General features: G+C 42.4%; 1 protein-coding gene across 5 annotated transcripts in view; it reads right to left on the reverse strand.

Annotated features, from left to right (window-relative positions):
- NNT (nicotinamide nucleotide transhydrogenase) overlaps positions 1-25,344 on the reverse strand; it is a 75,537-nt gene that overhangs the window by 19,772 nt on the left and 30,421 nt on the right. For all 5 annotated transcript variants that reach the window (XM_032214613.1, XM_032214618.1, XM_032214614.1 and 2 more), the window contains exons 8-17: positions 22,276-22,409; positions 19,861-20,052; positions 18,654-18,807; positions 16,877-17,038; positions 10,423-10,533; positions 9,540-9,685; positions 7,164-7,359; positions 6,586-6,819; positions 4,617-4,777; positions 2,059-2,238 (exon numbers count right to left, since the gene is read on the reverse strand). In XM_032214613.1, coding sequence (XP_032070504.1) covers positions 2,059-2,238; positions 4,617-4,777; positions 6,586-6,819; positions 7,164-7,359; positions 9,540-9,685; positions 10,423-10,533; positions 16,877-17,038; positions 18,654-18,807; positions 19,861-20,052; positions 22,276-22,409 — 1,670 coding nt within the window. The remainder of the gene's footprint in view (positions 1-2,058; positions 2,239-4,616; positions 4,778-6,585; positions 6,820-7,163; positions 7,360-9,539; positions 9,686-10,422; positions 10,534-16,876; positions 17,039-18,653; positions 18,808-19,860; positions 20,053-22,275; positions 22,410-25,344) is intronic.

A 25,344-nucleotide genomic window follows, 5' to 3' on the forward strand; every position in this document is an offset into this window, starting at 1 on the left:
CATGCGTGTGCAGCGCACATGCCCGCCAAAGACGCCCGGCCCCATCGCAGCGTACCGGTTGCAACAGGATCCGGAACCCATTACTGCATCCTACCATTCCCATTTTGAGCATGAATTCCTACCACCTATGCTAGACTTTTACCCAAGGATTGCACCACTATCCTCACTACCACCAAACCCAGGCAAAAGAGAGAGGCCTTTGGCCCTTACTGCTTCTCAAAGGCACAAACCAGAAAGGCAAAAGCTCCTGGATTGGGGCTGAAAGGTGAAAGCAGAAACAGTATGCCCTGTCCCATACTTGGGTAGACCAGGTTGCCCTGATATACTGGTCTCACCGGAAAAACACAAAAAGGCAAAATTATTTGGTGCCCCCCTTCAAGATCAACACATCCTGGAGTTGGCCTGGAACCTACTTTTGGGTCTGGACTAAATTTCCATCCAAACTTTCAAAGGCCTGGGCAATGGGTTTTCTTTACCAAATGCAAATGATTGAATGATTTGTTTGATAATGGCAATACAATTTTTCAACTGGCAGATAGTATTTGGTAGTGGACATATATTTGTGTTTAATGCAAAACCATATAAACATTTTATGAATAAATTACAATAACAGTCTGTTAACAGAGGGCTTTGAAATTTAACTTTTGTTTAACCTGTTAACTATTTTTTCTTTCATATACGTAATGTTTGACAAAAAATGGGTTGTAAATAGATGTTCAAGCTCATACATTTTGGGCCTACTTTGCAAAGGGAGAAGCTATTATTGTTGCAATAGTTTTGTAAGTATTCAACTAGGAGAGATAATATGTATTTTTGTCCTTTTTTTTTTTAATTCACTTTTTAAAGTTTTAGTAGCTTATTGCCGCAAGTATTGATATGAGGTTTCTCTCTTCTGTAGAGATTTCCCTCTATGTAAAAAACACAAAATACTAATACTATACCAACAAACAAATACTTTTCTGCATAAGTTGCATTACAGGTGCTTTCAAGAGGCTGCTTAATATTATCTTGGTTTTCTGATATGAAAGAGGCTTCCAAGGGAGATAAATAGACCTCAGTGATCAAGTGGGATTCCTAAGAACAATGGAACATTCTGGAGTTCTCTAAATGTTCTGTTTTGAAAATAGATTTCTTTTTCACATACCTAAACCATTGCTTGGTTTATGTTCATTTATATTTTGGCAAGATTTGGCTTAAAGTATTCTGTATGCTGAAGTTGAATGATAACTTTAACTGTGATCGGGATTGGAAAGTTCATTTGAAAACTTGAAATCTTGTGGAGGAGAAGCTGAAGGCAGCAAGCAAACAAATTAATCAGCTCTTATGATTAATTGTGGCATAAATGATCTTAAAAAGCAAATAAAATATCTTTATAAGTACTTGCTCCCCACTTTCCATAGCTGAGTAAACTAGCACTCAAAGCAACATATGATAGTAACAATAAAAATGAAATATGGTGCATTAAAACAAATTAACTGGGTTCCAAAAGTTAAAACTTTTTGATACTTTCATCTGTTGAGTTGAGCTGAATTGAAGCAAGGCCCTGCCCAATTACAGCTGAGGAAGGAACAATGCAATCTTTCTCTCACAAAAGAATCTTCTTCCTCCAGATACCTGTCTTTCTCAACTTTTAAAAGCTTTAAAAACTGCCTAGAGTATTTTCATTCTATTGAATATTTTTAAAGTATCTACCAGTACTTAAGTTTCTGTACTGCACTAGTCTTCCTATTTCCCTCCTCTTCTTTTTCAAATCTTATTAAATTACCTCCTGTGAAGTTTTATTTATATGATATTGTTAGCATTGAACATTAAATAGTCACATGGCAAGAAAAATAATTTTGTCCTCCATCTAAATTGGTTTGCGACATTCATGAACATACCAATTTTACTCAAAAGATATGTACATGCAAAAATGAGGAGAGGGAAGAAAGGAGAAAAGGAAGTGGCTGAAAATGCCCAGAAAGAGAACAAAATATACAATAAAAAGCTTTTCCCACAGGCAGAGAAAATGTAATGAAACAGATAGTGTTGGAATGGACATCTCCAAAATCTCCTTACCACACACATGATGTGAGACAGGATGGCCCCAGAAGAACCAATCAAGGCACCCACAATGGTCAATAAATTGTTGTTAAGCAGGAATCCTTCAGCACAGAGTGCCCAGCCGGAATAGCTGTTCAAGACAGTAATAACAACAGGCATGTCGGCACCCCCAATGGCGGCTGTCAAAGTAACTCCCTGTGGAAAGCGGGGGGGGGGGGGGAGCCAAAATTGAAATATTAATGCAGGCAGTTATCACTAAGTCAAAACATTTGTAACTAGAATCCAGAGGTGACAGACATTCTCTCTTACTTTAAAACAAAACTCGTAGAAACTTTTAAATATACTAAATATAGCATCAAAATAAAACAAAATTTAGATGATTACACAGACAATGCTCTGCTTATGAACAAGTGGCATTCCAAGAGACTGTAAGTCCATGAAGTATAAAAAAAAACTTGCACAGTAAAATTATTACTTTACAGTATGCAAGGGGATCTGAAGACAGTGAAATCTGGAGAAGACAGGAAAAGATTAGGTCCCAGCACACTGCTTACATAAGTGGGGTGCCAGAAACCCTTTCCACTTCCTACTGACTTCTGGGGACTTCTAGGTTAGACATATGGACAGATTTGTTCAAAACGGAAAAAGTTTGCAACTTGGAAGTTTTAAAGTAATGTAGTATATCTCTGAGTGTATTTTTCAGAGATTTCTTGACTTATGAACTCAGTAAGGACCAGAAAAACCATCATAAAGCAGTGCAGTCATTAAGCAAAACTTCGTATGACTGCAACTTGTGACCTTCCCTGTCGGTTTTCCCATTGTCTTTGCTTGTTGGAAGCCAGTTGAGAAAGTCGCGAAGTGTGGGATACTGCAACCATCCTAAATGCACAATGATTGTCAAGTGCCTGAATTACAATCACATGACCACAGGGATGCTGCAACGGTCATTAAGTGTGAGGATTGCTTGTAAGTCACTGTTTTCAGTGCTCCTGTAAATTTGTCACTAAACAAATGGTCATAAATCAAGAACTACTTGAATTCATAATTGAGTTTTTAATATGTCCATGAGGACAGCCTAAAAGAATCCCACAAAGCATTACTCAGATACTTCTTTCTTTATAAAGAACCAACTTACCATATTTTTGGAGTATAAGACGCACCTTTTTCCCTCAAAAACGAGGCTGAAAATCTAGGTGCGTCTTATAAACTGAATACAGGATTTTTTTGCCTCCCAAAACCCCACCCCTTCACCAAAATGTTCATGCATTGTCTTTAGGAGATTTCCAGAGTGCTCCTGGGGGCTGGGGAGGGCATAAATGAGTGAAAAACAGGTCCCCAGCCCCCAGGAGCACTCTATAAGCCTCCTAAAGGCTATGCATGCCCTTTTTTGGACAAAAAATGGGCCCATTTTTGTGAAAAATAGACCATTTTTAACTCGTTTTTGCCCCCCCCCTCCAGTCCCCAGGAGCACTCTACAAGCCTCTTAAATTCATGACTTTGGGGAGAGGGGAAACAGGCCAGTTTTCACAAAAAAACGGGCCGTTTTGGGAGGTCTGCAGAGCCCAAAAACTTTTTTTTTAATTTGCCTCTTCAAAATCTTGGTGTGTCTTATACTCCGGTGCATCTTAGACTCCAAAAAATACAGTAATTTCAAAAACTCTGCATATCCTTGAAATCAGACTTAACCTCAAAAAGAAATCTCCAGATATGTTGGATTGTAATTCCTGGAATTCCTAGATATCTAGCCAGGATTCCTGGGAATTCTGATCAAACAAGGCTAGAGAAAGCCGCTTAAGTCATAAGTTGAAATTAAAGAGAATTTTTGTATGTAAATTTGCAGGTGCATCTGGAACTGGAACATTCCCAATAAATCCCCAGCTTTAATATAAAGTTTTGGATTGTCGTGTTTTTAAATTGTTTAAATCATTGTTTCCACTGTTGTTTTGCTCTTATCAGGAACAAGTTTTTCTTAATCAGTGACTGAAAATATATCCATCCCATGAATTCTAGTCTGGCCTTTTTAAAAAACAAACAATTCTTTAAAGACGACTCTCATATTCTTTCTCTATCTCTATTTAGTCCTTGTAATGCAAGCTTTCTTTTCCATAGCTTTGCTTCCCATACTATTGAGCATTTTTGCTATCTTTCTCCGAAACGATTTCTGAATTTATATCCTCATTAAAAATATGTGTTAACCCAAAAGACTTCAAAAATGCCTCCACTACATATATTATCTTGGTTGGTATTTATTTGTCCACCCAAAGCGTTTTGAAAGCCACACTGCAGCCCTCATGGCTACGATCAGCCACTCCTGCTCTTAAAGTCTCTATTTTTCCCCCCACTTAAATTGCATCAACAGTTCGGAGACGTGAAGAGGTTCTTAACACCACTTGCAATCATCAGACCAGTTCTATGTTTCTTGATGCTCACAATGATAGGCTTAAGAATTCATACCAAATTAAAAAGCTCTTTAGAATCCTCTGTACTCAGAAGGAAGGACTGATCAGGTTATTTACCACATCTGGTTAAAATTTGGAATATCTATTCATAATTTATTATAGATTCACACTTACCATTACGGCAGACAGGGCAGATACAGATCCTAAGCAAGTCAACCCTGTTGTGTAACTTGGATCCATCATGTACGGAACCATTCCACCTATGCTTAATGTTAACAAACTAGCATTCAGTAAGTGTCGTCCTGGTAAGAGGAGTGGGGCAGAATTCAGGATACCTATAAATGTGAAAACAATTTAATTTAAGTTCTGGAACTAATCAGACACAACAAAAAAGGTGAGGTTGAATCCCACAATCCAATATCGGCTCTCTTTTTTTCCCTCTGTCATATTAACAAAACTACATCCTATACTTTAACAATTACTATAGGTTGTCCACATGGACCAGATACTTAGCTAAACATTGTTTTTCTACTATTTATCATACCGTTATTTCAGTGAGATCGGCCATATGAAACAGAATGCAAAGCGGTCAAGAGAGTCAACCAAAACACCTGAAATGTTTTTCTCATGAGACCAGTCTATCAGGGCATCCTGGTTTACCCAATTGTGGGACAGAAACATACTGCTTCCGTTTTTGCCTTTCACCCCCAATCTAGGAGCCTTCTCAGGCAGTCACTTTTGCAACAAACTATTTTTGTGTTGCATTTACGTTTACATACTTTATTTCTTTGTCGGTAAACGTAAACTCAACACAAAAGTACCTGAACGTATAACAAACCTTTATTTAATACATTTATATCCTTACAGGAGCTCAAGTATGCTCCTGGGCCAGCTTCCAGCTGAGCGTACAACCATAGAGCATACGCCCAGAGTGGCCACTGCTGGAAGATTCGGTTTGGAAGCTGCCAAAAAAGGCATGCTGGGATGGTGGTGGCGGTGGCAGCAAAGGTGCCCTGGCTCTGCAGGGAGAGTTGGGCCAGGGCATCATGAGGCTTGGAGGTGCGTAAGCGGGAGCGGAATACCCGCTCACACAACCCCCCCTTTCCAGCCATGCAGAGCGCCATTCACTGGCATTTCGATGGCGCCAAGCCGCGGGAACCGGGCAGCGGCGAACAGACGCTCACACGGCTTGGCGATACCCCTAGGTCAGTGAATGGCGCTGTGCCCGGCTGGAAAGGGGGTTTGCCGGGTGGTTGCTCATGACCGTGGTCACTTCATGGCTGTTGTGTTGCACTGCTGCGACAGCACAAAAACAGCCATTCAGGAGAACCTCTAGCTAAGATTCCCAAATCCCACTCCTGGCTGGCCCCGTCCACCCCACCCCTCCCAGGAGTCCCCATTGTGAATGCAGGTAAGTGCAGGGCACGTGTGGAGGCTTGGGGAAGGCGATAAATAGGCCTATCAGAAGTTCATTTGCGGCTTCCAGATGGTATTCGGAGTTTGGGGAGGCTGTTCCCCCCCCCCCGAGGCTTGAGGAAAGCCTCCAGAGCCTGGGGAGTAGTGGTGAGTTCCGGATCCCGTTGCAACCAGTCTGCTACAATGGGGCTGGGCGTCCACCTTGCACACATGCGCAGCATGCACAAGCATACCCACTGCCTGTGATGCTCCAGCTGCTCAACGGAGCGTCACGCAGGTGCCGTATGCTCCGTGCGCGTGCGCGAATGCCCCAGTGGCTCAAATAGAGGTAAGGAGAGCAGGCAGGCAGGTGGGCCCTCCAGAGTACCGTACCGGAACGGGTACCTGGTGCTCCCAGCAGGCACTGGTACGCCTGTACAGGGGTGTACGGTCATATCCCACCACTGCTGGGGAGGGTAAAAAAGCCCCACCACCCCCATCATAGTGCAGGAGGCCCACCCCTGGATCAATTACAGATTTTCAATGTAACGATCTTCATACACACTCTAATGATAATTATGGTATCTGAAATATAATGTCTCTAAAGTCACCAATCTGTGAAATATTGTTTAGCATCTTAGTGTAATTTAAGCCAAAGAAAATAGATAGTGAATATATGTCACACATACGCACGCACACACACTCTTCTAAAAAGAGAGCACACTATGGAAGAGAAAGGGGAATTTACCCTGTAGTTTTCCATAAGCAACAAGAGAGCCACTGAAGGTTACACCTCCTATGTATGTGCCAAGATAGGCCACAATCATTGTGAGGCCTGCAGCTGGATCAGTTGCAAAATGGGGAAACTCAATCATGTATTCTGCGACACAAGTGAGAACAGCAGCCAAGCCAACCAAGCTATGGAAAGCAGCCACTAGCTGAGGTAAATCTGAAATCTGGATACGTTTAGCAATTGTCAGACCTGCAGAAACAAAAAAACAGCTGCATGTTAACTGTGAAAGGGGATAACACCGCTCAATAATTAAGATCAATAATTCAGATCACAGGAGCAAATACTGGTTCAACCTCAGCATGATTTTTAATCTCTGCGATTGGTATTTTGTCCTTTAATTATATTTAATCAGAAATATATTCTGAGGAATCTGAGGGTCTAAACACAAAAAGCTAAGTAGCAGGTTTCTATCACATTCTAACAGTCCTACAACCTTTTCAAGGGGACCTCCTTTCCCATCACCTAACTGCAAATGCCACGACTGAATTAGGTAACTCTTCCAAATAATGCAAATCCTTTTGCTTTGCACTTACCTATGGTGCCACCAAGGGCCATCGCACCCGACATCTGGGCCAGAAGCTCAACTGATGGTTTTAGACTTCCCAGGGTAGCTGCCAAACCTCCAGCAACACCTATCATACCCAAAGCATTGCCAAGTCGAGCTGTTCCTTGGGTAGAAAGGCCAGCCAGGGCACCAACACAGCACAATCCTGAACCCAGGTACATCATCTTTAAAAGATGAAAATAATATAGACATATTTTTTTTAGAAAGGACTTAAAATTGTAGATTTGACTGGGGTACAAAAGCACTGCTTAGTTGGGTTTCAAAATCCTCACAGCAGATACTGCGCTCGTGCTGCTTTCTCTTCAAATATATTTCTGCCCAACTGAGATTTTAAGCAAATCTGCCAGTTTGCAATGGAGTGGACTAATGCCCGAAGGAAGTTCGTTCTGCTTGTTCAAAATTATTCCAATATTATCAATGCCAAGAAAAGGCAGAGCTGATTATAAAATTTATACAGAAGACCTCTGGACAATCAAATTAATTCTCAACATAATACATTTTACATAACGATTGGCTGCAAAGGAAAAGAAACATGCTCATTAGTGATCACAGCTTTTTTTTTAGTATCAATACAGTTTTTTTGCCTTTGCTAGATCAAGCTTTGTCATCCAATGCAACTGAAAAAGAATGTGTTCTACTCAATGGAAGTTGTCATTAGGATAATGCTGGTACTAATTTGATTTGGGGACAAAGAAATATTCTAAGAAATGTGTACTTTCTTCTGTACAACTTCACCTTGAAGCCAAATCCCTATCTGAAAAAACACAAACCACAGTTAAAGGTAACCAAGACTTCCTTGTAACCTGAAAGCCTTTTCTGAAGATGGCTTCTTATATTCAAGCATAGTAACAACAGACTTCTGAAATTGCTACAAAGAGTATACCATATTTTTCGGAGTATAAGATGCACCAGAGTATAAAACACACCAAGGTTTTGAAGAAGCAAATTAAAAAAAAAACTTTTTGCACTCTGCAAACCTCCCAAAAACAGCCCATTTTTCACAAAAATGGGCCCTTTTAAAAAAAAGGCACGAATAGCCTTTAGGAGTCTTGTAGAGTGCTCCTGGGGGGTGCCCCCCCGCAAATGAGCAAAAAATGGGCCTGTCTTTTGTCAAAAAAATTGCATGCATAGCCTTTCGGAGACTTATAGAGTGCTCCTGGGGCCTGGGGGGGGGGCAAAATTGAGCAAAAAAACAGCCCGTTTTTCACTCATTTCTGCCCTCCCCAGCCACAGGGGCTCTCTGAAAGCCTTCTACAGGCTCTGCACAGGCATTTTGGCGAAGGGGGCGGGTTTTCAGGAGGAAAAAATGCTGTATTCAGTGTATAAGATGCATCCAGATTTTCAGCCTCTTTCTTGAGGGAAAAAGGTCCGTCTTATGCTCCAAAAAAATATGGTAAGAACTTTTGAGGCTACCAACTTCCAATTCTGTCCACTGAGGTCACTATCATTCCAATCTAAAGGATTGTATTAACATAGAAAATTAAGTTTTGAAAGTAAAGATATTCTTAAATAGCTTTCTTCTTTCTTCCTACCAAGATAATACCAAGGAGTTATATTTCGCTAGCTATATCATTGTGGCACAGCTGCTAATTTTGTAAGTATTATATTGGGCACTGCCAATTCCAATTTCATCTCAGTAAAGGAAACTATAGCTGATCTATTTAGTGTTTTACTTAAACAATTAACTTAAAACACACATCAAAACAAGAAACACAAATTATCATCAGCCTCCGATCCATTTGCAAGGCTACAGTTCTTGCAAGTCCTCAACTTACAACCACAATTGGAACCAGGACTTCTGTCACTAAGCAAGGTGATCATTAAATTGATTGTGTGGTTTTTGCAAGCTTTTTGTTATAGACATGAAGTAAATCACATGATCATTAAGCTATTCTGGATTTTCCCCACTGATTGCTAGCAAAATTGTCTGGGAAGTTTGCAAATAGCAAACATGCGACTGCACAGGACATTGCAACCATCATAAATACATGCCAGTTGCCAAATGACCGAATTTTTATAATGTGATATTGGAGGTGCTGCAGTGGTCAGAAGTGTGAGGACAGGTTGCAAGTCGCTTGTTTCAGCACCATTGTAACTTTGAATGTTTACTAAAAAAATGGTTGTAAGTCAAGGACGATCAGTACTTATATATGAGGTACTATAAACCTTATCCTACATGTGCTGGGCTCCCTTTTCATCTTAGCAAGCATAGAAAGACATCAGACAAGGATAAGATTGACTACATCTTAGCAAATCAACATCAGATGATCTTTTAAAAACCTGTTCACAAGACTGTAGGCGTGTATACAAAATGGATCTATGGATGCCTGAGCAACTTTCGTACCTGTTCAATGTTATAACCACTTTGCAGTGCTGTTCCATAACCTCCTATAAACAAAGCAGCAGGCAACAAATATAAATAGTTGAATTCAGGAGGGTCAGTAGGCCGCTTGAACATATCCAGCATTCTCTGAGTGACCAGGAAACCACCTATTTCACATACCAATAAATAAATAAATAAATAAATAATAATTAGGTTCTGAAAAGTAAGAAGTGCTTTAAAACATGGGCTAATTTAAATTCAATTAAATAGCACTTAGACTTATATACCACTTCATAATGCTTTTACAGCCCTCTTTAAGCGGTTTACAGAGTCAACATATTGCCCCCAAAAATTTGGGTCCTCATTTTACCCACCTCGGAAGGATGGAAGGCTGAGTCAACCTTGAAACTGTCCAATTTCCAAATAGGAAATTGTCAAGTCTTCCCTATGAAGGACTATTATCTGGCTATGCAACATTTCGATGCAGGCAAGAAAAGCAAGGAATAATTCAGACCAATTATTATTATTGGAACATTTGACATATACCATCAATTACATGAAAACAATGGAGTAGCTCAAGAAACCTTTAAGCTGAAGATTATTGGAAAACCTTGAAGCACTGGCTATAAATTATACCAAAAAACATGCAAAGAAGCCAGGTCAGATCTAGAATGGAAGACAGTCCATTTACAACATGTGATGTATTTTGTGGCTGTTGCCCAAAAGCTTTAAACACACTTTTTTGGCTAGAATCTCTCAAGCTCTCCTACCGCTCAAGAAAATTGGACCTTTTGAGCTATTCTATTCTATTCTATTCTATTCTATTCTATTCTATTCAGCACCACTTTTGAAGGCACAGGTTTCCTGAAGATAGGAAGTAGGAAAGCTAGGAACTGTTTGGTACCTGCAATGTTGACAGAGGAAATAAAAGCAGCAAGGACAGCAAGGCCCTGAGGCAGAGTTCCAGGTAAGTATTCCCCTCCCATCAGCGCTAATCCGCCAACAGCAGTCAGTCCTGTTCAAAAAGAAAACATCAACAGCACTGAAATCCTTGTAGCAAAAGAGAAGTGCTTCTGTTTGCAGGACATAATTCTGATTATCCTGACTAATTAGTACCAACATATCCTTCACAAAATGCATTTTAAGTCTTTAATTACATAGGTGGACTCCTCACGGTACTGATGCCAAAGTATGTTCTTTCATTTCCTCAGTCCTTCTGTCTGTTGAACTCTCCTTTGCTTTCCATTCCGTATGTATGTATGTATGTAAAGTTTGTTTTCTCTTTACATACAATCAGTGCTTAGTGAATAGCATACTGTCTGGTTCAATTCATTTATTAATTAATAATTAATTAATAAACAATAAATTAATAATACTTATTAATTTCCTAATTTCTATCCCTTTTATCCAACCATTAATAAAACAAGTTCCGAGTTCAAAAATATTATGTGTCTTCTTTCATCTTCAGTGTTAATCTGTCCATTTCTGCATAGTTCAATATTTTTTAAATTATAATCTTCTTCCCTAGGTGTTTCCTTGTTTTTCCAGTGTTGTGCAAATACAATTCTTGCTGCTGTTAAAACATGCAACATCAAATATACATTCCCTTTATCATATTTTTCTGGTACTATAGCTAACAAAATTAGTTCTGACTTAAATCTAGATGCAGTCTTCTTTGTAACAAAATATGCATTTTTGTCCAGAATTTTTTTGCTTTCCTTCACTTTCTATTCCTGTTATAAAAGTAGCTCTTGTACTTTTCAAGGGAGCTTTGTGGGTGTACGGCAGTGGTGGGTTGCAGCTGGTACACCCCGGTACAGGCATACCGGAGTCTGCCCGGAGCACCAGGTACCGTTCCGATACAGTGCTCCAGAGGACCCACCCGCCCGCCTGCGCTCCTTACTGTGTTTTAAAGCTGTTGGCGTTTCCGCGCACGGGCATGGCATGTACAGCATCTGCACGATGCTCCGCTGAGCAGCTGGAACATCACGGAGGCTTGCGGAAGCATCGTTTCCAGCTACAATGCATGCGCACACCGTGCGCATGCATGTGAGTGATGCTGGGCCGTTCCAACCGTACCAGTTGGAACGGAATCCAGAATCCACCACTGGTGCTGACTGATCAAAAGAACCTTCTCCAAAGCATTACTAACTTTAGCCTTAACCTCCCTTTAACCCTATCCCTTATAAAGACTATATAAAATGCAATGCAATTGAACAAAGAATGCCTAGATCAAAATTATTTCACTGTGTGCAATTATTTGGTACTCAGGTAGTCCTCAAATTATGACTACAATTGAGCCCAAAATTTATGTTGTTAGGTGAGAAATTTGTTGGGTGAGCTTTGTCCCATTTTACGACTCTTCTTGCCAGATTTGTTTAAGTAAAATCGCTGCAATTCTTAAATTAGTACCACGGTTGTTAAGTGAGTCTGGTTTCCCCATTGACTTTGTCAGGTCAACAAAAGGGGATCACATGACTCCAGGACGCTGCAACCATCATAAATGTGAGTCAGCTGTCAAGCATCCAAATGTAAATCACACGACCATGGAAATATTCCAATGCTCACCAATATGAAAAAAATGGTCATAAGTCATTTTTTTCAGGGCTGTTGTAACTTCAAATGGTCACTAAATGAATTGTTGTAAATCAAGGATTATCTGTAAGTTCAGGTGGCCATCAACTTACAATCATTCATTGACAGACTGTTCAAAATTACAGTGACAATGAAAAAAGTGACTGACAGGCAATCCTTCATCCGTCACAGCATCTCCCTCAGTCCCATGATCAAAATTTGGTTGCTTGACAACCAGTTTTTTTTTTTTATTTAGGAAATTTATAGTGCCGCCTATTTGCACATGGCGACCCAAGGCGGCTTACAAGAATATAAAAACCTGATATAAAAACCAATAAAACTAATAAGAGAATCGTATAACAAATTAATAAAATCATTGAATAAAATAACCCCCTGCCCCGGAGACAACACATCACATGAGCTATTTAATGGGCGCCATCCCGCTCTGCGTTCCCCAGGCCCACTGGCAGAACCAGGTCTTAGGATGTTTGCAGCATCCTGGGGTCATCGGATCATCATCTGCAATGTTCCCAAATGGCAAGCAAAGCCAATGGGGGAAGCCGTATTTGCTTAACAACTGCACAATTCACTTTAGATTTAGATTTAGATTTTATTAACATTTGTAGGCCGCCCTTTTCCCTGAGGGGACTCAGGGCGGCTCACATAAAATCAGGGAGGGGAAGTACAAACAGTAACATAGACACATATAATAAAAGTAATAAGCAATATACATTCATCATTCGGGAGGGGCAACTATCCTTGTCCCCAGGCCTGACGGGCTAGCCAGTTCTTGAGGGCTGTGCGGAAGGCCTGGACGGTGGTGAGGGTACGAATCTCCACGGGGAGTTCGTTCCAAAGGGTCGGGGCAACTACTGAGAAGGCCCTCCTCCTTGTAGTTGCCAGCCGGCACTGGCTGGCTGATGGAATACGGAGGAGGCCCAATCTGTGTGATCTAATTGGTCGCAGGGAGGTGATTGGCAGGAGGCGGTCTCTCAAGTATCCAGATCCACTTAACTGCAGTGATTCACTAAATAAACCTTCCTCTAGCAAAAAGGTTGTAAAATCAGACATGACTCACTTAACAACCTTATTGGTTGGCAACAGAAATACTGATGCCAATTCTGGTCATAGATCAAGGACTACCTGTAGCTATTTGCTATTGTTGTTGTTAGTTGTGAAGTTGTCTGACTCATCACAACCCCATAGACAAGGTTCCTCCAGGCCTTCCCGTCCTCTACCATCCTCCGGAGTCCATTTAACCTCACGCCAGTGTTGGGATTCAAATAATTTAACAACCGGTTCTCTGCCCTAATGATCAGCTGGGTAGACGTGCCTCGGTGGTCATGTGACCGTGTGGGCGTGGCCAACTCAACATCACTCAGGTCAATGGGCGCTTCGCCTTAGCTGTTACAATGTAATGAGGGTTAACGGGAGAGGCAGTTTTTGTAAGCAGGGTAATAAAGATTAGGCTAGAAACAACACCAGAATGCTCCCTTCCTGCCTTCCTTACAGAAGTAGCCCTGTAAAGTGGGAAAAAACAAAAGGAGATTTCTTCCAACAACCGGTTCTCTGAACTATTCAGCTGGATTCAAACTTAACACAACCGGTTCTCCCGAATAGGTGCGAACTGGTTGAATCCCACACTGCCTCATGCCTACTGCTTCGGTGACTCCAGCCAGCCACCTCATTCTCTATCGTCCCCTTCTTCTTTTGCCCTCAATCTTTCCCAGGATTAGGCTCTTCTCCAGTGAGTCCTTCCTTCTCATTTGGTGGCCAAAGTATTTGAGTTTCATCTTCAGGATCTGAACTTCTAAAGAGCAGCCAGGATTGATCTCCTCTGTTTGATCACCTTGTAGTCCAAGGGACTCACAGGAGTCTTCTCCAGCACCACAGTTCAAAGGCCTTTGCTATACATAGTCTTAAAGGCTTGATTTTGTACCTTCAGATCTTTTCATGGATTAGCAACATGCAACTAATGTTTCTCTACCACACCTTTGTTTTAAGAACATCATATGCCTGCAGTTAGTCAACAAAAGGTTATCATATTAAGAAATGTGTTGCCTATAAACATCTACCCAAAGCATTCCTTCGTATTCCTTCTTATAGAACTGAGGAGAAATTTCCTGACAGTTAGAACAATAAATCAGTGGAACAGCTTGCCTCCAGAAGTTGTGAATGCTCCAACACTGGAAGTCTTTAAGAAGATATGGATAGCCATTTGTCTGAAATGGTATAGGGTTTCCTGCCTAGGCAGGGGGTTGGATTAGAAGACCACCAAGGTCCCTTTCAACTCTGCTATTGTATTGTACTGTATTATTGTATTATGAAAATCTATGCTGTATTGCTAGAGAGCAAAGCAAAGAGAATATGCAGAGGCTATTAGCAAAAGATGAACTCAGTCCAGGAAAGTCAAACAAAATGAGAAAGAACTTAAAACTGTTCGGCTTTTAGGAGGGAGAGAAGGGGAAATATTGTCAGTTTTTCAAGATTCTGTTACACTATTAGCCAGTTCTTATTCTGTCTTTATTTTTATATATACCGTATTTTTCAGAGTATAAGACATATCTTTTTCCCTCAGAAAAGAGGCTGAAAATCTGGGTGAGTCTTATACACTGAAAACAGCATTTTCTGCAACCTGAAATCCCACCCCCTTCACCAAAATGCCCGTGCATAGCTTTTAGGAGGCTTGCAGAGTGCTCCTGGGGGCTGGGGAGGGCAGAAATGAGCGAAAAATGGGTTGTTTTTTGCTCAATTTTGCCCCCCCCTCCCCTCTGCAAGCCTCCTAAAAGCTATACAGGCCTTTTTTTTTTTGACAAAAAACGGGCCATTTTTGGGAGGTCTGCAGAGTGCAAAAACTTTTTTTTCATTTACCTCTTCAAAATCTTGGTGCGACTTATACTCCGGTGCGTCTTATACTCCAAAAAATACAATCTATAAATAATCAGCAAACATATCTACAATTCCTTCCTCTACCTATTTTCCACACATCAATGGGTTGAGCTGAGCGTGACTGGCCCCAAGTCACCCAGCCAGCTTTCATATCTAAGTCAAGAACTAGAACTTGCAGTCCATTTCCATGCCTGGTCTACTCAAAGAGTTGATGATTCAAAGATCGCCATGATGTTTTGGCAACATCTTGGCCAATCAGTAGTTGGAACGTGGCATAGTCCTGTAACATTAAATATACCTGAAGAGCAACCATGGGTGGAATGCAGAGTTAGAAACTTATTAGTAAATATGGCAATCCATCCTTTGGACCAAATTAAGGATTGGTACAAAGATTTTAGCCTACTTAGTCTGCTTCTCAAGTGATAACCCTTGCCACAAACAGTGCAAAAATTAGGCTTTTAGGAGATAAGAATTGAAAGAATTAGGAGAGTTAGGCTTCTAGGAGATAAGAATTGAAAGTTCTTCAGTACTGTGTTTCCCTGAAAATAAGACAGGGTCTTATTTTCTTTTGCCCCACAAAATATGGTCTTGGGCTTATTATAGGGGGGGGGGGCTTATTGTTTTGGGATTGCCGGGCAGCTGCTCCCTTGTGAGCGGGCTCCCGAAGAACCAGGAACAGCCTCAGGGGCGAAGGAGCCATGAGGTGACCACGCTCACGAGCAACCACCCAGCAAACCCCCTCTCCAGCCAGGCAGAGCGCCATTCACTGACCTAGGGGGTATCCCTAAGGCACCAATGCGCATGGCGCTCTGCCTGCTCCCCAGCTTCCGTGGCTTGGCCCATTAGCGATCTCTCCTAGGTCAGTGCATGGAGCTCTGCCCAGCTGGAGAAGGGGGTTGCACAAGTGCTTGTTCCACCCCCAGCAAGCATGCCTCCCAGCCTCACCATGCCCTGACCCAGCTCTCCCTGCAGGGCCAGGGTGCCAGCACCGCTGCCACCACGCTCCAAGCATAACTTCTTCTCCAGCTTCCAAACTCCAAAACTCGGCTGCCGAGTCTTCCAGCAGCGGCCACTCTAGGAGTGAGCTCTATGGTTGTGGGCCAGCTGCTGGACAGAGAGTCTTCCAGACACAGAGTCTTCCGGCAGAGAGTCTCCCTAAATGGCATAGGGCTTCTTATTTGAGGGACTGCCTATCTGCTATAGGGACGCAGTGGCTCAGTGTCGATCAGAAAGTCAACAATTCAGCAGTTCGAATCCCTAGCACCATGTAACGGAAAGAGCTCCCGTTACTTGTCCCAGCTTCTGCCACCCTGACAGTTCGAAAGCACATAAAAAATGCAAGTAAAAAAATAGGGGCCACCTTGGTGGAAAGGTGACAGCACTCCATGCTGTTACCTTCGCTTTTTAGTTATGCTGCCCACATGACCACGGGAAAGTCTTCAGACAGCGCTGTCTCTTCAGTTTAGAAATGGAGATGAGCACTGGCTCTAGAGCTGGAAATAAGTAGCACACATGTGCAGGGGAACCTTTACCTTTACTATCTGCTACAGAGTGTGTTCAATTGATTTCAGCTGACAGGAGTTGGGGTATACCAGGTTCTTTCAATCAAAGAAGACTCAGGAAGCAGTGCCTGCCCTCTGGAAGAAGGTTCTCTCTGGTATCCATGTGGCTCCCACCCTGCTGCCATTCTGCAGGGCCATAATGACCTGATTGATATCCCAGACCTTGGCCTGTGAACTGCTGGAAGTTGTGGAATGTTTGCATTATTACTGAATTTGCTAACTTCTTCTTTGCTAGTTCTCGTTTTTGTTACACAGTAGGTCTGTTTTTTATTCTAGCCACCCAAAATCACCTCAGTACCAAATCAAATCAAATCAATAAATTAATCGTCATACCTGAGATGGCATTCGTCACTGACATGAGTGGTGAATGAAGGGCAGGAGTCACACCCCACACAGTATGATATCCAACAATCCCAGCCAAGCCAAAGGTTGTCACCATCTGAGTGAAAGCTGAATTTGGAGAGGCAATACCCAGCCCAAGCAAGCTAGCAATTCCTGTAAAACAAAAGAAAACATATTCAGCCTTTTGGAATACTGCAATCGCCTTCCTGTGAATGGAGGAGGCTAAGATGACCATTGCTTGTCTCAGGTAGGGGTGCTAGAGGCAGAAAGTATATATTAACTAACAGGCTGGCTATCTATGGAAAACAGCTCCCTTAAACCGTTGATTGTTGAGTCCACTCAGTTTTGCATCAGTTTCCACGGCCTTGTCTAAAGTGCCCTGAATAAATGAGGTCACCACCCCAAGCAAACGTGCCAAAGGCATGACTCTAAAGGGGTATATCACTTAATATACACTTAGGAAAGCGTCTAGGTCAGGGGTGTCAAACTCAATTTCATTGAGGGCCGCATCAGGGTTGTGTTTGACTTCGAGGGGCCGCAGTGGGTGTGGCTGGGGTGGGCCTCAAAGTCACTCATATTGGGGGGCACTTGTGGTGGCCTGAATGCTCTGCCAGCAAAAACAGCCTCCTACAAACCTCTGCCAGAGAAAACGGAGCTCGGGAGGGCCACGTGTGCCCCATGCAAGCTCCGTTTTTGGCTGCGACAGCCTCCTGCAACTCTCTTCCAGCAAAAACAGAGCTCTGGCAGAGGTCCCACAGGCCAGCCCTTCACTGTCTCCAGGGCGGCCCGACAGGCCAGATCTAAGCACCCTGCAGGCAGGATCCGGCCCCCAGGCCTTGAGTTTGACACCCCTGGTCCAGGTAAAGGGCACCCCATTTTAATTTTTACTGATGCTAGAAGAAGTCTGAACTACGACGGCATGATGTTAAGAATTGTCCCAGGAAAATGTAGCTCAGGGGTATTGAACTTGCATCATCATTGTGTCGTCACGTGACATATTGCATATTTTCCCCCCTTTGCTGAACTGGGAATGGGCGTAGCCAGCACATGACACATCCAGCCCGTGGACCACAAGTTTGACATCCCTGATGTAGGTGAATGGAAAATTTAAAAAATGGCCAGGGGGCAAATACTGATGCAATGAAGAGCAGAGGGGGATACGGATACAACCAATTTCGTTGTATTTATTTTGTACAATGACAATAAATACTACACTATGGTGCAAATTAGCAATTGCAAGGGGAAAAAATACAGTTTGCAGTATAGTCAGAAAATGGTAGCAGTGACAATCCCTTGTATCTAAAATTCCTGTTGTATACGCCCATGTAAATTGTTGGAAAACACCTATGATCTAGGAGTTAATTTTGCATGAAAATGCTGACATGCTATAAATCACTAAGTCTTGGCTGAACTAACAGAGAGGAGAAGAGTCAAACTCTCTGCCTGCTTCTGTCTGACAAGATTAGATGGTAAAGAATGTGGTCTACGGGAATTCTATCTTGCTCAACAGATGCCCCACTTGACAGTCTGCCAGCTTTAAGGTCATGCTACTGGATTTGAATGACTGAGTCTATCATCTCGGATTGTCTAACTCCAAGAATTCTCCAGCCAACATGATCTCTGAAGAAAATTCCAGGAATTGATATCCACACATCTGAACGATGCCAAGAATGGAGAAGGTTGCATTTTCTTGGATTGGGCAAAGCCAACCCTTAACTGTGTCAGCAAATTCCAGAGAAGAAGCTGAAGAGTGGTACTCATTTCTCACCTGCTGAATAGGCAGACGCAGAGGTCATTGTTTTTCTGAAAGGTGTAATAGTAGCAGCTTTCTCTGCTTCTAGCTCTGCCACTGTCTTCTGCTTCACAGGCGCTGCCTGAGGAATGTTCTTGGGAGGCGGTGCTGGGAAAATCACTTTCCCATCCTAAGAAAAAATAACTAAGGGCTTAATTAAAAGATCAAGTGGTTTACATTAATGAATCTAAAACCACAGTCTCTGAATCAACGAAACCTTCCAGAGGCCCTGTTATCTTCAAAATTGCAATAGACAAACAAAAAGGAAAATATAAAGGGAGCGGTGACTTTAATATCTACAGCAGGTTTTTTTTTTACTTTTTGATTAAGTTAGAGCAGCCTTTAGTAACAGAGCACCCTGAAAAGGCTTCAACTCTCATACTTCTTCAAAACTACTGACTAGAATAATCTGATTTGCAATCCTAACACATCAAGAAGCACATGGCTGGATAAATTAAGATAACAGACAAAGCAATAGCACAAGGCAATTTGTCTTTTAGGAATGGATTCCAGAGTAATTAATACACATACAATTTTTTCTTATTGCAGAAGACAATACACTGACTCCTGTTCTGCTGAATTTGGTTGGCAGAAAGTAAATCAACTCCAAGGTTGAAGCAATTTCAGGCTGATGCTATGAGGATGTCAGAGGAACCAATATTTTGATCCAGGGCCTTCAAAGTACATTTTCCCCACCACTACTAGTGGCAGCTACTCATGAGTATTTCAGTAGACTGTCAATATTATCGGTCTCATACTTGGGCATCCTAGAGATCTTCCTCTCCATGGGCAGAGTGGCATTTATATTTCCCAATTAAACTTTAACCACTTTCATCATAGCCGTATATTTTTCTCATTAATTTTGTTTGATACCCAGATGCACACAGATTTTCTTTTCCTTCCATGCCCTAACTCTTTATGCCTATCATATCCTTGGGCTTTCTTTTTCTTATCCAAATGGATTAAAAGGACAGGAGAAATATGTAACCAAAAATGTTGAATGGGAAATACTATTGATTTTAAATAATAAATGAGAAATAAGTTACTTTCCTTGCAAAATACATTTCAAAATGGCTATGAGTATATTTCACTCACAGGAAATTCAAATATAGAGCTATAAATATGATTACTTAAATAAAATATACATATTCAAGCTTTAGGATGGAGGAGAGAGACCCTTTACCTTCATTACCACTGTTCCTCTAACAACATGGTCAAGGGTGCCATAATCAAATTCATCCTTTATGTGAAAGTAAAAGTTTTCTTTGTCTGGGCTGATGGCTTTCAGGAGCTTTGTGATGTTATTTGAATACAAGGTACTAGCTTGGGTCGCCATTCTGCTGGGCAGATCTGAGTAACCTATATGTGTGATCCCCTGTAGACAACAAAAATATAGATGAAAGAACAAAAGAAACTGCTTTATGCAAGTCAGATTATTTATTTAGCTTGTCAAACATTGCCAATTTTCAGGGTTACAGGTCTAACTTATCTAACTTTTCCAAAAGATACTAATGTTCTATATGTCCTTTGTTATACATTTGTACATATGACTAAATAAACTTAATAAATAAATAAATAATTTGTGGGCGGAAAGGGGAAAAAATCCAATTTTTCAAAATCTAAATCTTGTCATGGCAGTAAATAAAGCAAGTGTTTTCCTACATATTAACTTTTTTGAAAGCAATTTCTGAGTTTATATGGGGCATCTTCCATGTCGATAGGCCTGCCTTGATTAACAAATGTAAGGGTTAAAGTGCGAACCTGTGATTCTTAGGATGAAGGTGACTGTTAAGTAAACACAGAGCAACTTGGTTTCAAGGCCTCCAAGAACAACAAGTATCTATTATTTCAAAAAACCCAGGAGGAAGCAGCTATTAAGTTGAAATACTGAAGCTATAAAAGGAATTTATATCTTCAGGCAATTAACTGTCGTGAATGGCTTTTTTCTTGCTTACAATCAAGATTGTAATCTAGCCATGTCTGAAAGTCTTCTATCAAACCTAGTTTAGGAGCTCAGTTAGGAAACCTTGAGTTTATTTTTTGTGTTTAAAGTGTTATTCATTAAATTAGAAAAGGCTAAATTTATCTATTTTCATGGGCCTATTTTTTTTATAGCACAATTTATTGGGGGGGGGGGAGAATTACAAGGAAATAAAGGTAGTCCTCAACTCGTAATGACAATTGGGACCAGAAGTTCCATAGCTAAGGATGACTATATCGCTTAGTGAAGGCAACTGCTGCAGTCCAAATTGTTGTTTCAAATATGTTTTATTTTCATTTTCATTTTCATTTCATACAGTCACATATATACTGTGCATGACCGGGGCCATATAACATTGAGCAATAAACACAGCCATCCTTGTCAAAAATACTCCCCAAAATACAAACCCAATATACCACTTCAACCCTCCATACACCCTTTCTTTCACCCCCCTCCAACTTTCCTTTCTCCCCTACAACATTCCCCTCTCCTACTTCCCCTCCCCCTCTATCACTCCTTTCTCCCAATACACTCCCTCCCTTCCATCTCACCCTCCTTCCGATCCTCTCTCCCACCCTCTCTACCCCTCTTTCTTCTTTCCCTCTGCTCCTCCCTTCGGTGTATTTCTACTATCTATCAATATATTCAGCTTCAATTTAATTTATTAAATTGTTGTTAACTGAATCCCACAGTTCATTAGGTGAGCCAATTTCCTGGTGGGTTCCCACAGTCAGTGAGAAGGAAAACCAGCAGGAAACTGCAAGACCCAGACTGATAAGTGATGCAGGTCAAGCAGAGGACCAGAATGGTGCACGGAGATGGGGAGCGATGCAGGGTGGGTCAGAGTGTGAGGTGAGAATCAGGGAGAGTGTGGTGTGGGTTGGGGAGGGTGACCAAGAGTGCACTACAGTTGTGCCTCATAGAAGGCATACAAGGGTGCAGCAAGGGTCAGGGACAATGTGCAAAGCTATGAGAGAGGCGGGTTGAAGAGAGTGCACAGAGATATGCAAGTGGCCAGCATGGTGCAAATGCAGAGGGCTGGGGGAGGATGCACAGGTTGTGGAGACTTAGCCCAGTGACTTGCAACCTTCCCCACTGTCTTTCCCATTGATGTTCTGGGGAAGCCAGCAGGGAAGTTTGCAAATGGTGATCATAGGGCACTGCAACCAATCATAAGAGTGAACTGGTGACCATAGTGTGCTGGGACAGCGGGAACTTCAAGGGATCATAACCAACATTTATTGTCATAACTTTGAAAGGTTGCTGAATGTAATGGTCATAGAATAAGGATGACCTGTTAGCAGACCCAAGTGGTTATATCACATATATCTGCCTACAAAACCCTAAATATATCAATGATCAGCATTTTGCCAATATTGACTAAAACAAGTCTGTCTGCACATTTGTTCCACTTAACTGTGAGTAAACAAAGTAAGGAAACTTACTGTGTAAATTGTTTAAGTATGAGATACCTACCATATTCAAAATCCTAAATATCTGGAGACAAGAAATATTAGGAAATAACCACTTTATAGAGCACTAGGTAGGAGCAGTTAGGCTAGAAACGTCTTACTTTATACTTAAAAAGTACAGCTATAAAGAACCTGATGAAGCTACCTTGTGAACATAGAGTTCCCCTGGCTTTGTAGTTTCAATATTCCCCCCTGCTTCAGCAGCTAGATCTACGACCACTGATCCTTCCTTCATCAATTCAATCATATCTTTTCGAAAGAGGATCGGTGCTTTTTTACCTAAGGGGGGAAAAGAAAGCCACCACAATATTCTAAAGTTGTAATCTGTACTTAACACAAATAACCTGCTCTTTCATTTTTCTCTAGATAAAAAAGAACAATTAAGCTTTTTCAGTTCTGTAAATTTCCAGAGAATCAGTCTTACATAAACGTATAGATAGTCCTAGACTTAGAACTGGTCATTTAGTAACTATTTCAAGCTTTGACAAACCTACCTGAGATGTACTTATGGATTCAAAGTGTCAACAGTCAGTTACGTGACCTTATTTTGGACATGGGGCAGCCAGGCTGCATGTAAATCACTGCATTTTACCACAGTTTTCTGAAAAAAATCAGTATTTACCGTATTTTTCAGAGTATAAGACACACCAGAGTATAAGACACATCAAGGTTTTGAAGGGGCAAATTTTTTAAAAAAAGTTTTTGCACACTGCAAACCTCCCAAAAATGGCCCATTTTTTGCAAAAATGGGCCTGGTTTTTTTTTAAAAAGGGGGGGCATAAATAGCCCTTAGTTCCTGGGAGGGGGCAAAAACGAGGCCATTTCTTGTCAAAAAAGCACATTAGGAAGCTTATAGAGTACTCCTGGGGGCTGGGGGGAGGGCAAAATTGAGCAAAAAAACAGCCCATTTTTGGCTCATTTCTGCCCTCCCCAACCCCCAGGAGCTCTCTGAAAACCTCCTACAAGCTATGCACAGCCATTTTGGTGAAGGGACGGAGTTTCAAGAGGCAAAAAATGCTGTATTCAGTATATAAGACACACCCAGATTATCAGCCTTTTTTTTTTTGAGGGAAAAAGATGCGTCTTATACTCCAAAAAATATGCGTCTTATACTCCAAAAATACGATAGTTCTGCTTTTCAGTAATAAAGTGCCCATAGTGAACCATTGGTTTGCTTAACAACCACAGTGTTTGGTTAATGCTAGCGGAATCACTTAAGGACTGTGTGGATTAACAACTGTAAAAAAACAAACTCATTTTGCAACTGACATGAGTGCAACTGTGATGGGCAGGCTCCATTATGTTGTAACTCATGGACTACCTGTATAAACTTGGAAGGGGCCATTTAGACCACAAACCTGCTACACAGTGCAAAAATCACCACGTTGTTGAATATCAAATTCACGTCACCACTCCAGAGCTACAATAAATTCTTGGCCTTTAACTTACTTTCTCAATATGTTTAAATGTTTAAATGTTTATTAACATTTGTAGGCCGCCATTTTCCCTGAGGGGACTCAGGGCAGCTCACATAAAATCAGGAAGGGGGAATACAAACAATGACGTAGACACATATAATAAAAGTAATAAGCAACATTCATTCATCATTCGGGAGGGGCGGCTATCCTTGTCCCCAGGCCTGACGGGCTAGCCAGTTCTTAAGGGCTGTGCGGAAGGCCTGGACGGTGGTGAGGGTACGAATCTCCACGGGGAGCTCGTTCCAAAGGGTCGGGGCTACTACTGAGAAGGCCCTCCTCCTTGTAGTTGCCAGCCGGCACTGGCTGGCCGATGGAATACGGAGGAGGCCCAATCTATGAGATCTAATTGGTCGCAGGGAGGTAATTGGCAGAAGGCGGTCTCTCAAGTACCCAGATCCACTACCATGCAGGGCTTTATGGGTGACTAATAGCACCTTGAAGCGCATCCGGAGATCGACAGGTAGCCAGCGCAGCTCGCGGAGGATAGGTGTTATGTGGGTGAACCGAGGTGCACCCACAATCACTCGCACGGCCGCGTTCTGCACTAGCTGAAGTCGCCGGATGCTCTTCAAGGGCAGCCCCATGTAGAGCACATTGCAGTATTCCAGCCTAGAGGTCACAAGGGCCCGAGTGACTGTTGTGAGAGCCTCCCGATTCAGGTAGGGTCGCAACTGGCGCACCAGGCGAACCTGGGCGAATGCCCCCCTGGTCACAGCCGTCAGGTGGTGGTCAAACGATAGCTGTGGATCCAGGAGGACTCCCAAGTTGCGAACCCTCTCTGAGGGGTATAAAATTTGACCCCCCAGCCTGAGTGATGGAATATTGGTCGAATCTTTGGGAGGGAAGCACAACAGCCACTCGGTCTTTTCTGGGTTGAGTACAAGCTTGTTAACCCTCATCCAGTCCATAACGGCCTCAAGGCCTCGGTTCATCACGTCTGCTGCTTCATTGAGTTGGCACGGGGCGGACAGATACAACTGGGTATCGTCCGCATATTGATGGTATCTGATCCCGTGCCTGCGGATGATCTCTCCCAGCGGTTTCATGTAGATGTTGAATAGTAGGGGGGATAAGACTGAGCCCTGAGGCACCCCATATGTTAGGGGCCTAGGGGACGATCTCTGCCCCCCCACTAACACCGACTGCGACCTGTCCGAGAGGTAGGAGGAGAACCACCACAACACGGTGCCTCCCACTCCCACCTCCCGCAGTCGTCACAGAAGGATACCATGGTCGATGGTATCGAAAGCCGCTGAGAGGTCAAGGAGGACCAGGATGGAGGAATGTCCTCCATCTCTGGCTCTCCAGAGATCATCGGTCAATGCGACCAAAGCAGTTTCTGTGCTGTAACCGGGTCTGAAGCCTGACTGGAAGGGGTCAAGATAGTTTGCTTCCTCCAAGGACCGTTGGAGCTGGAAGGCCACCACCTTCTCAACAACCTTCCCAAGGAAGGGAAGGTTGGAGACTGGGCGATAGTTATTAAGAACAGCTGGATCCAGAGATGGCTTCTTTAGGAGGGGTCTCACCACCGCCGCTTTCAGTGCGGCGGGGAAGTTCCCCTCCCGAAGAGAGGTGGTAACAACCACCTGGATCCAGCCTCGTGTCACCTCACTGCTGTTAGTAACCAGCCATGAGGGACACGGGTCCAGTACGCAGGTGGAGGCACTTACAGCCCTCATGGCCTTGTCCACATCCCCGGGGGTAACATCTTAAAACTCAACCCAGAGATGGTCTAC

This window comes from Thamnophis elegans, chromosome 3, assembly GCF_009769535.1.
Source record: "Thamnophis elegans isolate rThaEle1 chromosome 3, rThaEle1.pri, whole genome shotgun sequence".
Taxonomy (NCBI): domain Eukaryota; kingdom Metazoa; phylum Chordata; class Lepidosauria; order Squamata; family Colubridae; genus Thamnophis; species Thamnophis elegans.